This window comes from Hypanus sabinus, chromosome 7, assembly GCF_030144855.1.
Source record: "Hypanus sabinus isolate sHypSab1 chromosome 7, sHypSab1.hap1, whole genome shotgun sequence".
Classification (NCBI taxonomy): Eukaryota; Metazoa; Chordata; class Chondrichthyes; order Myliobatiformes; family Dasyatidae; genus Hypanus; species Hypanus sabinus.
The window spans coordinates 57428456-57443636 of NC_082712.1; the positions used below are offsets into that span (position 1 = coordinate 57428456).

Here is a 15181-nt window from a genome sequence, read left to right on the forward strand (position 1 = left end):
GAGAAGATGTTTCCATTAGTATATCAGTCTAGAATCCAAGGCCACAGCCTCAGAATAAAGGGATATCTTTAGGACTGAGATGTGGAGGAATCTCTTCAGCTAGCAAGTGGTGAATCTGTGGAATTTGTTGCCACAGAGGGTGTGTATTTAAGACAGATTGATAGGTTTGTGATTGATAAGATTAAGTCTATAGAGAAGATTGGAGAATGAGGATGAAATAAAAATCAGCCATGATTGAATGGCAGTGCAGACTCAATAAGCCAAAAGGCTTACTCCTTATGCTCTTATCTGCAGCATTTTAGTTTTTAAAATTTGACAAGTTTTGAATCAACTGTTCCTTCTAGCCATATAGAGCTTGATATGTACACAAGTAAATATTAAACCATTTAACACACAAGTAAAACACCAGATAATCAATTAAATTAATATCTAATTTAGAATCATAGAACTGCTTCATCACAGACTATTCAGTTAACTGAGTCCATGTGATTTCCTAGTGCAACAATCCCACTGCAAATTTTCCTCTTTTAAGCCCCTATCCAATTACTTTTTTGAAATCCCCAGTTTTCCTAGTCTAACCCAATTCCTGAACTAGCTTAGTCTTGGAATTGTTTTTAACTATCTTCCATCCCACTTTATGAACTTCAGATGTGGATAAACCAATATTTTCAGACGTTCAAAATAACTTCCTTGTAATAATTATAAATCCCATCTGCTTTACTTGGCAGTTTAAAAGATATATGCACATACACACCCAGACTGCATTGTTCCTGTACATCCTCTGAAATTGTGCCATTTAATCTTTGTTATTTTTCCCAAGGTACTGTGGCATTAAAAGTTTGGGCACCTCTGGTCAAAATTTCTGTTACTGTGAATAGCTAAGCGAGTAAAAGATGACCTGATTTCCAAAAGGCATAAAGTTAAAGATTTTCTTTAATATTTTAAGCAAGATTACTTTTTTATTTCCATCTTTTACAGTTTCAAAATAACAAAAAAGGAAAAGAGCCCGAAGCAAAAGTTTGGGCACTCCCTTTGGCAAGTATCATAGCTAAGAGTCTTTCAATTCTTGTTTGGGGGATTTTCACCCATCCTTCCTTGCAAAAGGCTTCTAGTTCTGTGAGATTCTTGGGCCAGCTGGTATGTACTGTTCTTTTGAGTTCTATCCACAGATTTTCGACGATGTTTAGGTCAGGCAACTGTGAGGGCCATGGCAAAACCTTTAGCTTGCGCCTCTTGAGGTAGTTCATTGTGGATTTTGAGGTGTGTTTAGGATCATTATCCTGTTGTAGAAACCATCCTCTTTTCATTTTCAGCTTTTTTACAGATGGTGTGATGTTTGCTTCCAGAATTTGCTGGTATTTAATCTTCCCTCTACCAGGGAAACGTTCCTTGTGCCACTGGTTGCAACACAAGCCCAAAGCATGATCGATCCACCACCATACTTAACAGTTGGAGAGGTGTTCTTTTCATGAAATTTTGCACCCTTTTTTCTCCAAACATACCTTTGCTCATTGCGGCTAAAAAGTTCTATTTTAACTTCATCAATCCACAGGACTTGTTTCCAAAATGCATCAGGCTTGTTTAGATGTTCCTTTGCAAACTTCTGATGCTTAATTTTGTAGTGAGGACGCAGGAAAGGTTTTCTTCATGAAGGTCATATTTGTGCAGGTGTCGTTGCACAGTAGAACAGTGCACCACCACTCCAGGGTCTGCTAAATTTTCCTGAAGGTCATTTGCAGTCAAATGGGGGTTTTGATTTGCCTTTCTAGCAATCCTACGAGCAGTTCTCTTGGAAAGTTTTCTTGGTCTTCCAGACCTCAACTTGACCTCCACCATTCCTGTTAACTGCCATTTCTTAATTAAACTGAGGAAACAGCCACCTGAAAACACTTTGCTATCTTCTTATAGCCTTCTCCTGCTTTGTGGGCATCATTTATTTTAATTTTCAGGGTGCCAGGGAGCTGTTTAGAGAAGCCCATGGCTGCTGATTGTTGGGACAAGGTTTCAGGAGCTAGGGTATTTATAAAGCTTTGAAATTTGCATCACTTGCCCTTTCCTAGCGATGACTGTGAACAAGCCATAAACAAGCTAATTAGGGTCTGAGACCTTGGTAAAAATTACCTGAGAGCTCAAATCTCTTGGGGTGCCCAAACTTTTGCATGGTGCTCCTTTCCTTTATTCCACTCTAAAATTGTACTAAACAAAAATAATACACTAATCTTGCTTAAAATGTGAAAAGATTGTTTCATCTTTAACTTTATGACTTTTGAAGATCAGTTCATCTTCTACTCACTTTACTCACAGTAACAGAAATTTTGACCAGGGGTGCCCAACCTTTTGCATGCCACTGTATATCACTTCACAAATTACTGTATTAAATTTGATCAGATAGTTGTATTCACATTCTGTATTTCACAGTCAATAGCCATCTTCTCTATTTACCACTCTTTCAGGCTTTGCTCATTTGCAAATCTGAAATTCTATCCTACACTCCCATGCCCAATATATTAACATAGTATAAACAAAAGCAATAATCCAGTACTGATCTCCAGCAAATAGTAGCATCACATCCAAAATGTTATGGACAGGCCAAGCTTGAGCCCTAATCCGACATCTTAACTGTTGCACCATTTGACCAACCCATCCAACAACAACCCTCTACATTCATTGCTGCAAGAGTGTCAGGTACCCAGCAATGCAGCAACAGGAGATATAACAGCATACAATCCAGAGAGATACTTTTCCTAAAGTATATTCGCACCCTGAAAGCATATCTGTGAGTGTTTTCAGGGAACAAATGTATTCTCAGCTTTTCTAATAAGTTCCTATCCATCCTGCAGCAGAACTTTAATTCCATGAGCCAAATATTTTGCTGATGAATCTTTTGTGTGGGGCTTTATCAAACATCTTCTATAAATCCATTTTACAACATCTATTACAATCCCTCAATATTTTCCATTTTCTTACCACAAAATTCAACCAGCTTGACAAACCTATGTTAGCTCTCAATTAACTCAGAAATTCTGTGTCCGTTACCTACCCTTCCCAATTATTGCTCAGATGAAAGAATTATATGGGTTTGCAGTGCCTCAATTCAAAATGTCAAAACGTCAATTCCTTCCCCCACACCCGCCCCACAGATGATGCGGAGTTTCTTCAGCAGATTGTTCTGTGCTTCAATTTCCAACATGAGCAGTCTCTTGTGTCCATGTGAGCTTCAAACCTGCTTTCTTTCTATTACAGAAACATGAGCTTCCAATTACTAAATCCATATTTAATAATTCTAAGCGATTTTTATTTGCAAATTCTGAATCCAAAACATTAAATACCTCATGAAAATGAGGCAAAAAATAGCTTCTTCTATCTGACTGTCCTATGATGTCTTTTATCATCATATCAATAAACTATCTGCACTCACTTCATTTTTCCAGAATTTGCCCAACAGTGCAAATGTGGTAACCTCTCTGGGAGCGCACAGATACTGGCAGTTTTGACCACTGGCTGTGCTTGTGTCCTTGTGAATATTCTCATTCATTTGTCCCAAAACCAAAGGATCAATCAAATACAAAGGAATGTTGTGGGTTGATACCAAGCCAAGAAATTTTTTGACCACTTTCTAGAATAAAACAGACATCAGCATTAATAGAATTACAATAGCACTCCAGGCAGAGACTAAACCACACTTCTATATACCAAATTAAACTTCTTTGATTTAAACTATGACTATCAAGTTCATACTTCATCTGGTATGGAATAGTGAGAAAATGGATATTTGTGGCCAATCAAACCGTGGTACACTTTACTGCCAGTGACAGCAATTCACAAGCTCTGAAGTTTACACACATCAAGATTGGATACAAGTCCAGAGTAAAGCATTATATCTAACAATAAGACTTACTAATCTTAATATATTATACTAATAAAGCAACCATTCCAAAATTTCTTTAAAAACTTGAATTTCAATTAAACATTAAATATAGTCACAAGCAGAAAAATACTGACAAAATTATGCAAAAACTTCCACAAACAGTTGTGAAACTTAGATGAGATAAAGTAGATAATGCTAAATAACACACATAAAATGCTACAGAAATCCAGTAGTCAGACAGCATCTATAGAAAAGAATAAACAATCCATCTTTGCCATTGGCCTGAAATGTCAACTATTTATTCACTTCTACAGATGTTGCCTGAGCTGCTGAGTTCCTCTGGCATTTTGTATGTGTTGCTCTGGATTTTCAACATCTGCAGAATCTCTTGTGTGCATGTTGCTAATGTGTGTTTACTCTCTACAAAATCATGAAATTGTAGTTTGTCCAAATAATGTACATACCCAGGGCACGCTATCTTCCGAGGAATAACTTTTTTTGAAATCAGAAGTGTCTGCTCCATTCTGAAATAAGCCAAAACATTTTGTTAAAGCGATGATGAGCAAATCCTCCTCTATGTACATGTCACTGTATTACAACTTGCAAAGAAATTATAATTTCATTGCAATTTTTCTATGCCAAAATATTCTGAGATGCATCAAAGAAATACCAAACAGAAGTCTTGAGGAGATATTATAAAAGGTAATCAACATTTTTTTTATGTCTTAAAGAAGGAAAGAGGGAGTGAGACATTTACAAGAGAATTCCAGATTTTAGCACCTTGGAATCTAAAACTTTGGAGGCAACAGTTTAAAATTAGGGACGTGCATGAAGTCAAAATTGGCGGCTGCACAAATCTTGAAGGGTTGTAGAACAAGAGGAGATTAGAAAAGTAAACCCATTTGAGAGTTTTGAAAGTTAGGATGCAATTCTTAATCTGGGTGATGTGTAGCTGGGAGTCAATGTGAATACTCTGAGACAAGAAAACCAAAATTGTCATGATTTTTGAACAGGACTCTTCATTAGCAGAAGAGTAAGGCTCCATATTAAAATGCACAAGCTCTTTTACAATATATCATTTGACTTTAATTGTTAAGATGCGTCCTCTAGTGGCTGCTTTAATTTTTACTAAAACATTACAAAGGAATGCTATATTTTTCATCTATCCTGTAAGCCAATTTCTTTCATATCAGTCCTTCATGAATACTTTATTGTGATCAGCACAACTTATTTAACAATCAGAAATCTAAAAATATAAAGATATCTTGTAATAGTTAGCTGTGAAAATCAGTCAATAATTTTATGGACAAAGGCAATGAACAAAACATTAATTATTAAAATGTCACTGACAACATACATCTGTGGGCATGTCACTTGTAGTGTCTAGATTTCATATTTAAGACATTTTATGAGGGTGTGGGAAACAGCTCATTTATCACTCTCACTGCATTCACTGTTGAATTATAAATCATGAAAAGTATTTTTAATAAATTACAACAGCATAAAGTTCTGTATTTTCTCCAGTGACTATAACTTCTTTTAATATTGCAAGGAGTCACAACTCACCTCAGGGAAGCCACATCAGTTAATAATAAGCCAGCTGGTTAGAAATCTTGTCCAAGGAGTAGACATTAAGAACAAAAGGGAAATATAAGGAAATGCCAGAGGCTAGGATCTGCCTGCTAAAGACAGAGCTGTCAATTGCAGAGTATGTAAATAGGGTGAAATGATCAAAGGGTCAGAATTTAAGATGCACAGATCTCTAGCAAGGCTGAAGGGTTTTAGAAATGGATGTGGGCTGAACAATGGATAATACTGAAAATGTGTCTGAGAACCAAAAAGGCATTTGAGTTATTGAGACAGAAAATAATACAGCATAGAAAAATGCCCTTCAGTCCAAGCTGTCCATGCCAACCATGATGCCCACGAAGCTAGTTCCATAATTTTCAATAATTCAAAAAGGGAACTGAAATAGATTTAAGGTGAGAGGCCCTGAGGGTCAAGTTCTTCACATAAAGGGTGGCAGGTATATGGTAAGAACTGCCAGAGGAAATGGTTGAGGTAGATATAATAACATTTTTAAAAAATTTAGATAAGTACATGGATACTCTAAGAAGCATTGAAAATGTTGGGCAAACAGGAATCGTGCTAAGTTCCATTTATTTAAAAAATGTAATTAATCTTTACTGATAAACATGAGTGTATCTCTTCCAAAAGGACCACAACCTTGTCGTCGTTTGGAGGCTGTGTGCTTCAATGACCCAGAGAGCTATGTTGGCTGGAGTCAGGGCTTTATGCTTTGGCTCTTGGTAGGGTCACCCATGACAAACAGATCAAAGGGTAAAGGACAGGCTAATTGTGGTCCACCAGTTCTCCAGGTTTGGGGATTTGTCTCAGGGCTAACAACCCTAACTGGTGAAACAAAATTGTTACAGAAACAGCAATGAAGAATCCTTCTACATTTGAGTGTGATGGTATTCCTTAGTCTCCACCCAGGACTTCCACGGCAGACACGAGCGAAAACCGAGAGAGCAACCAAGGGCACAATGAAGGAAGCTTTAAACACCACCAGAAATGAAGGATCTTCACTGCTACCCCTAAACACCAACAGCATAACTGGCAAGTGTGAGTGTGTTTCAATCAGAGATAAAACTATCTGTATAATTGTCAAAAATAATTTTCAGGGGCTATAAATCTGCAAGTATGACTGAAACCAAAATTCACAATATTTGACGTTTTTGCGCCAAAAAAAGTAGGGAGGTGTGGGGAAACAAAATTGTTTTTCTGAGACATCTGGGGAAGGTTCCATCTTGTCTTACAATTCAGTGCTTCCATTTCACAACAATTTTAGAGTCAAAGTGACTGAAAAAGGAAATATAATGTACTTGCCTTTGTTGAGAAGTATTGTTTGTAATAATATAGTTGAAATAACAGAAAGATTGAACTCATCACAGAGAGCAAGCTCAATATTGCAGTTTTACTGATTCGAGCCATTGATTGCTGTGTGTGTCGTCTTCTAGCTCCTGGGGGGAAATAAAAGCCTTCAATGACTACAAAGATCACAGTAATCTTAAACTGCTGCAATTTTAATATCTTCCTTAGCCCTCAGCCACCAAATGATGCAAACTATAATCATCATAAGTATCTTGTGGTTTTGCACGGGTTATTGAAAAACTATCCAGTTTATGAATACAGGTACTGATAAACCAAAATGCCCCACCCCAGGCAACATCCTGGTGAATCTGCTCTGTACCCACTTCAGTGCAATCTCATCCTTCCAGCGGTTTGGTGGCCAAACCTGCATACAGTCTCAAGGCTGTAGCCTAACATAAGTTTCTAAAGCTGTATCACAATCTCCTTGCTCTTATATTCTATGCTCTGGCTAATGAAGGCTAATGCCTCATGCACCTCCCTCACCTGTGCTGCCACTTCCAGGGATCAAAATTCAGAAGTTCAAAGTGTATTTATTATCGAAGTATATACACAATATACAAGCCTGAGATTCATTTTCTTGTAGACGGCCTCAAACCCATTTAAAAATTCCACATACCAAACATTGCCAAATACCCAATGTGTGAAAAATGAACAAACCATGCAAATAATAAAAAAGTAAACAAATAAAAACATAGAATGTGAACCACAGAGTCCCGAAAGTGAGTCCACAGTCAGAGCCAGATCAGCACTGAGGTGAGTTAAGCCAGTCCAGAATTCCAATGGTTGCAGACCATAACCACGGAGCCCATCAGCACTGAACCCAGTAAATCTCATAGAGCAGAAAGCTGAATATTAGTTCATCCTTCACCCTCAACCTTGACGCTTCGATCAAATTATGCAAGGAGTAAAAAAACGAAGTAAACAAAAACACACGGAATGTGAACTGCAGAGTGCACAGCATGGAGCCTGTTCATTACTAAGCCAAGTGAAGCCCGACGGCTACAGGCAACAAGTGTTTCTGAACCTGGCAGCATGGGACCCAAGACTCCTTCACCTCCTGCCTGACACAAGAAGAGAAGGAGACCAGTCAAGTGCAGGCAGATGATGCTAAACACCCATACGTTTTCCACTCTCGTCCTTAAATATTTTGCTTGATTTAATTGATATGAAGTAATGAAGCCAACCATGAGCTTGTCTTCCACCATCAGGCTTTGACACAGGGTCCACCCCCAGCAATGGTTGCCCCAGCTGTACCTGCACTTCAAGAGTCTAGTTTGCTAAATCCCTTAGGAGGTAGCAAGTGATAGATCATTTAGTCAGTTCAAAAGAGCATCCCTGAAAGAGAAATTACAGGCTGCAGTTCAGAAGTATATCTACTAGAGCATCCAGTAGTTTAGTGAGCTGTCTGCAAAATTTAGCAGTTGGTTGGTGCTATTTGGTCATCCTTGTACTTGTACTCCCATTTCTCTATACTTTCTAGGGCCTACTACTCATTGTGCATGATCCGCCCTTATTAGTCCTCCCAAACTACATTACCTCAGTTTTCAAAATTTTGTTCCCATCTGCTATCAATCTGTAATCTTACCAATTGATGAATAGCATCCTATAGATTGAGACCAACTACCCCACTATGAATACTACCAATATTTGTCATCCACTATCTTACTAATCATATCTCCGATATTCATGTCTAACTTGTTAATGTATACAGTAAGTGTTCACCACTAATCTACGGTACACTATTTGTGTCATGCTTCTGATTACAAGACTTGACTCTCCACTTTCAGCCTCCTAGCACATTAACTTCGGATTAGATCTCCAATAAATTTTTCCAAGTGTAGATTCGTTTATTCCTCAGAAACTTCCAGTAACATTCCTACCAATGACATTGGACTCACAGGCTTGTAATTACACTTCTTATCACTACTATCTTTCTTGAATAAATAAGAAAGAAGGCAGCACCAGGAAACTGCAAATGTATTCAAAACTAGCAAAAAACCCCATCACTTTCAGAGGACAGAGCAAGTTAAAAGAATTGAAGTTCAAATTTATGAGGGGCTCTGATTGTTTTCCCTGCACTCTAGCAAGTGAAAGGAGGCCCAGTATCAAGATTTAAGATTACTGGGTCAAAAGAACAGAAAGGGAGATGAAGTATTACTGATCACATACGGCAAGGTGCAATGAAATTTGTTGTTTGCTCACAGAGCACACTATACATGATAATAATAAATACAAGTGCAAAATTGCAGAAAGGTGCAAACTGGAGTATTGCAAAAAATAAATGATAAAGTGACAATAACAGAATAACAGAGAGGTAGAATTAGGAATCTGAATCCTTACAGCAAGTCTTGATACAGAATGCTGCAAACCATCCCTCTGCTGCCACTGCTGCCTTAACCATTGAGATGGTTTTTGCTCCAGACAGATCAGCATTCTCTCAGACTTCCACACAAGTGCTATGGAAAGCATCCTGATGGGGAGGTATGACAACAGCTCTGCTCCAGACTGTCAGAACTTGCAGAGGGTGGTAAACTGCCCGATCCATCACAGGCTCCTCATGTCCTTCTGTCCAACCTATCATCACAGCACCTTACATCAGGAAGGGTAACTTAAGGAAAAACTTCTTCACACAGAGAGTGGTGAATCTGTGGAATTCTCTGCCACAGGAAACAGTTGAGGCCGCTTCATTGGCTATATTTAAGAGGAAGTTAGATATGGCCCTTGTGGCTAAAAGGATCGGGGGTATGGAGAGAAAGCAGGTACAGGGTTCTGAGTTGGATGATCAGCCATGATCATACTGAATGGCCTACTCCTGCACCTATTTTCTATGTTTCTAAGTAACAGTCTTGTTATGACTCCCCTCACTCCTATCTCTATTTTTCTCGTCTATCTTCTAAAGAAAGCCCACATGAGCAGGCTGAAAAATGTCTTCTTTCCCACTGCAATCAGTGATCTGAAGCAATCAACCCCTTCCTATATCCCTCGACGTTCTCGAACGCTACTCTAGTTAACGTTGTCACTTCAACATTTCATTTTGCAGCATTCCATCATTTTGTGCTTGTCGGTTTATTTATTGTATTCATTACCACCACGTACACTACTAACTCTGCCAGCTTCAGGCGAGCGAGGAATTTCACTGCATCCGGTTGAATATGACAATAAACTAACCTGATCTGGTCATCTGTACACAATAGTAAGGAAGGAATATATATGATAAGGACACATTTGGTTCTGTCGTGGGGGCGAGAGCGGGGATAAATTGACAGAGCAACATTGACACCAACCATCAATGAGCGTTTAGGTCGCAACTTTAAAACAGGCAAATTAAGGGTCTCGATACGAAACGTCGACTGTCCACTTCTCCCCAAAGATGCTACCTGACCTATGGAGCTCCTCCCGGATCTCGCGAATTGCCTTACAAACCACAGCCTCACCTCTGGAGGGAGTGACAGACTACCGCCTTCGATCGAGCACGCTAGCGCTCCTACATTCCTCACCCCGAGATTTCCGTCCCAGCGTCCCAGAAGCCAGTCATTAAACCCGGCAACCACCTCTTACCTGCCGTCGGCCAGCTCCCGCTACGGGTCCCATCCGTTTCCCGGCAACCAGAGCCCGCCCCCGGAAGTTTGGCGCGAGGCTCTCGCGAGATTTCGGCGCGGAGGCGGGGAGTGTGAGTGTTTGTGCTTTGATCCGGGTCTGTCTGTCAACCGGTTCCATTCCTCACTCCCCAGCCCATCAGCGCCTCTCACCTTTCGCCTTCCGCATTGCTATGCAGGCGACACTCAACCTTCCCCCTCCGTTCACCTCTTCCTTACCTTTGCCCTTCAATTCTCCTTGCTACCGCCCTTTCCCATCCCCACTGCCTCAACGCCCTCCTCTCCTCTACCCTCACATCCCCCTTTTCCCCTCAGCGCATCACCATCACAATCATTATGTACTCCTCTCCTGCTCCCCATTCAACAATTTGCCTAATCATGAGGACCCATGAGCGATAGTATCTCAGTTCCCAGAATTATTCAACAGTTTCTTTCGTCTTCACCCTGAACCTTTGTCTACAGGCTTCTAACCCTAATGGAATTCCTGCCACGCTACCTCCATCACTTCTCACTGTATTTCTGCCCAACCAACACTGAATACCAAAATCCAGCCTGTTATTTCACTCCTTTCAAAGCTGTTCCTGGCCTACTAAACATTTTCAGCATTTTCTGTTTATCTTGTATTAGAAACATGTTTCTCGCTTTATGTTGTCTCTGTAGTTTGTAGGCAATGATGGAATGCTTCAAATTTATACAATTAGTTTCCCAGGGTGTTAGCACAACTGAGTCTCATCTCAAACTGTTGACTGTCCATTTCTCTCCAGAGGCTGCCCACCCACTGAGTTCTTCCAGTATCTTGTGTGTTCCTCTCAATGCTAGAACTCACAAAACCTGCAAGTGCCCTGCTCTTTATCATCTTTCAAATGATACAAGTGAAAAGGGATCATCAAAAGCAAGAAAATTGAAAATCCTAGACGTGCACATTAGGCCAGGTAGCATCTATAGAATGAGAAACATTTCTCATTAATAATCTTCCATCAGAATTTAGAAAAGTTTGAGGAAAACACGTTAGAATGTACAAAGAAATGAAATGGGAAATCTACTGAGTGATTAAATGACAAAATAATAGTGTAATGTGAAAGACAATTATTTTAATATTGTGTCTTTGCACCGTACTACTTCAAAGCAATAGATTTCACATCATAAACATTAGAGATTCTGCAGATACTGGAAATCTATAACAACACACACAAAATGCTGGAGGTACTCAACCGTCAGGCACCATCTATGGAAATAAATAGTGGACGTGTCAGGCCAAGACCCTTCATCAGGACTGGAAAGGAAGATGGAAGATGCCAGAATAGAAAGGTGTGGGGAACGGAAGGAGGTCAAGCTAGAAGGTGATGGATGAAGCCATGTGGGTGGAAAAGGTAAAGGGAAGGAGAAGAAGGAATGATAGGAGAGAAGAGTGGACCATAGGGGAAAGGGAAGGAGTGGGACCAGGGGGAGGTGATAGGCAAGTGAGGATAAGAGGTAAGAGGACAGAGTTGGGAATGGAAGAAGATGGAAGGGAGAAGGAAAGATAAAAAAAAGTGAAAAAAATGCCAGAAGAAGAAATAGATGTTCATTTCCTCAGGTTACCTGGACAGAATATGAGGTGTTACTCCTCTACCCTGACAGTGATCTCAACATGGCAGAAGAGGAGGCCATGGATCAACATGTCAAAACAGGAACAGGGATAGGATTTAAAATGATTGGCCATCAGGTAATCCACCTTTGGTGGATGGAGCAGAAATACTCAAAAAAAGTCCCCAAACTGATGTATTTTTCACAGTATGTGGTAGTTTGTCCCTACCTACAACCAGAAAGTGGTATAGCAGTTAAACTAATGGTTTATTACCTTTCTCATTTTTCATTGGCTCTCTGGGCACAATGCCCAGGTGAAGTAATTGCTTCAATTATGTATCCTATTAACTAGTATACTTTTCGCTTAGGATTGTCGTGGTTTCTCGTGCCCCCCCAAATGACCAGGAGACGCAGAAGATTCTTCAAGAAGGGTTAAACTTTAATTTGCAAATCAAAGCTGAGACAGTCATTGAGCTAGTTGCTGATTGCCCACCGATCCGTGGACATAGCATGTTTTATAGCAATCTCCTGGTTTAGTTGCATTAGCATATGCAATCGGTGTATATAGTTGCGTATCACACGTACATCTGCCACTATTGGTTCTACCCATTGACTTAATCCTGTTCTAATCTACATCTCTTAGCTACCTCTCATTAACACACCATTGTCTTCTACATTCTTAATATTTCATTCTCCTACTAAATTGGGTACATGCATAGCAAATAGCAAACTCAGACTACATAATTTACATCTCTTAGCTTCCTCTCATTAACACACCATTGTCTTCTACATTCCTAAAATTTCATTCTCTAGCAAATAGCAAGTTGCAACTTTTATACTCCAATATATCCCGGGTCTCTCACAGAGAAAGAAGACTAAGAGTCTGCGCACAAAAGCTCCAATAAACTCAAGCACTTATTCCCAAATCTCGGGTTAAACTATAATTTTCTGCGCCAAGACCTCAAAGTATTCTCTCCCTGTTACCCTGGGCTGCTGAGCCAAAAACCTGTCCCTCTGTACCCTGAGACAGGGAAAAAGACTCAGAAGCCCTTATAATCTACTCCCACATTGTCGTTTTGCTCTTGTTCATCCTGCAGGTGTTGTAGGCTGTAATGATACATTTTCGGTGTTTCTTTCTCCACTAAGCTTGCTTCAGTAATTGCCACGAGCATCGGAAATTGTTTGGTTGCAGCACGCACTACAAGAGACTTGAGTCAAGGAAGAAAACAGCACAGCAAAGGCGCACAGCTCAACAATATAATACTGACAGTTATTGCTATTTTAGTCAGCCATGCTCCCCATCCTCCGAGTCTACTTTCCAACCAATCAAAGAACTGATGTTCAAATCCTGCATTCTGTTTGACCTCCGTCCGCAGATTCTTTAATTTATTCATTGCTCTGGTGAAAGACCCTTCTGGGCTAGTATTATTCGGTATGAAAGTGCAGCATTGCACACACCCCCTTTTTCTGCCAAAAGCCAATCCAGTACCTGTCTGTTTTGCCACGCCATCCTGCTAGTTGCATCCAGCTGTTGCCCTAAGGCCTCCAGTGCATTATCGGTGTAGTTGATGAATCTCTATTGATTGCAGTATATATGGTTTATCCATTCAACATTTTTGCTTACCCCTATCACAGGTATGATAGCTTCCCAGTGAGCATCTCATGCGGTGTCAGGGATGTCATTCGATTAGTTTGCATGTGGTAACTCATCAATGCTAACGGTAAAGCATCGACCCAATTAAGTTTAGTTTAGCACAAATTTTGTTTAGTTTGGCTTTCAGGGTTCCATTAATTCTCTCTACCATGCCCTGCGACTGAGGGTGGTATACACATCCAAATCTTTGCTTTATCCTCAGCGCCTGTAGTACCAGTTTGACCACTTTCTGGATTAAAGCTGAACCATTGTCTGAGCTAACTTCTGTAGGTATTCCAAACCTTGGGATCACTTCATTTGTCAGAAATTTTACCACTCTCTTTGCCCCTTAATCTCTTGAAGGTACCGCCTCCACCCATCTGCTAAATCGATCAATTACTACCAGCATGTATCTTTTCCCTCTCACGGTCTTTATCATGTCTACGTAATCGATCACTAGATGTTTAAATGGTCCTTCAGGTACAGGAATGTGACCTATTGGGGTTGTAATTCCCTTCCGAACATTATTCTGTGCACATACCTCGCACTGTGACTAGACAAAGTCCTCTGAAGCCTGTAAATGAGGTGACCAAAAACCATCCTTCTTTATTTTCTTTATCACTTCCCCCCTTGCACAAGGGTCCATCCCATGCACTTCAGAAATCAGAAACGTCAGTAGAGGGGTGGGCGCTACCAACAAACCGTCTTCCGTGCTCCACAAACCTTCCGGGTTCTGCTTGGCCCCCCCTTTTCTCCACATTGTCTGTTCTGCCAAAGTTGCCTTACCTTGTATTTCAATTAGGTCCTCTACCACAGGTTCTGGAGTTAGGCTTACCTGGGGGGCAATGACAGCTGAGGTACATCCAGACGCTTTTCTGGCTGCCTCGTCCGCAGCTTGATTTCCCTTTGTTATTGCATCATTTCCCTTTTTATGTTCTTGGCATTTTACTATAGCCAATGCTTTAGGTTTCATTATGTCTTTTATTAAGTCTAGAATTTGCTGACAATGTTGTATGGGATCTCCATTACTTTTTTTGAAACCTCTCTGCTTCCACACTGCCCCGAGCAAATGGCATACTCCATGAGCATATGCCAAATCAGTATAGATGTCTACTTTCTCACCTTCCATCATTTCACACGCAGCTGTCAGGGCTTTGATTTCGGCTAGTTGGGTGGAACACGGTTGGGGACAGGACTCCATCCTAATCATCTTATAGCTTGACTGATCCTGCTGCACTACTGAGAACCCTGCATGATTTCCATCATAGTCCCTATAACAAGAGCCATCTACGAACAGAACCTTTTTATCTGCATCCTCTAGTGGTTCTCACCGTAAATCTGCTCTTAATTTGGCAAATGCCATCGTCTTCCCTACACAATCATGGGGTTCTCCTTCATTGTCTAAAGGGACACAATCGGCTATATTACTGGTAGTGCATCTCTGTATAGTTACGTCTGGAAATGTCAATAGCATCTGATACGCTGCTATCCTGGCTGGCGTCAGCACAAATTTCCCTCTTTCCAGCAATTCTGCTACTTTGTGGTGTGTGTACAGAGTCACAGGATAGCCTAGGGTTACAGATG

The 15181-nt window shown here is 40.3% G+C and overlaps 1 protein-coding gene and 1 long non-coding RNA gene across 4 annotated transcripts in view; one reads left to right on the plus strand and one right to left on the minus strand.

The window, feature by feature from the left end:
- The window catches only part of fktn (fukutin), a 32836-nt gene extending 22429 nt beyond the window's left edge, over window positions 1-10407 (minus strand). For 2 of the 3 annotated variants that reach the window (XM_059974704.1, XM_059974702.1), the window contains exons 1-4: window positions 10361-10407; window positions 6758-6891; window positions 4333-4392; window positions 3419-3616 (exon numbers count right to left, since the gene is read on the minus strand). In XM_059974704.1, coding sequence (XP_059830687.1) covers window positions 3419-3616; window positions 4333-4392; window positions 6758-6862 — 363 coding nt within the window. In that variant the 5' untranslated portion in view covers window positions 6863-6891; window positions 10361-10407. Of the gene's footprint in view, window positions 1-3418; window positions 3617-4332; window positions 4393-6757; window positions 6892-10236 lie in introns of all 3 variants that reach the window. The other variant, XM_059974703.1, reaches the window with a different exon arrangement.
- LOC132396793 (uncharacterized) overlaps window positions 6473-15181 on the plus strand; it is a 39766-nt gene continuing 31057 nt past the window's right edge. Inside the window, exon 1 of the long non-coding RNA XR_009513130.1 lies at window positions 6473-6493. This is a non-coding gene — a long non-coding RNA (uncharacterized LOC132396793). The remainder of the gene's footprint in view (window positions 6494-15181) is intronic.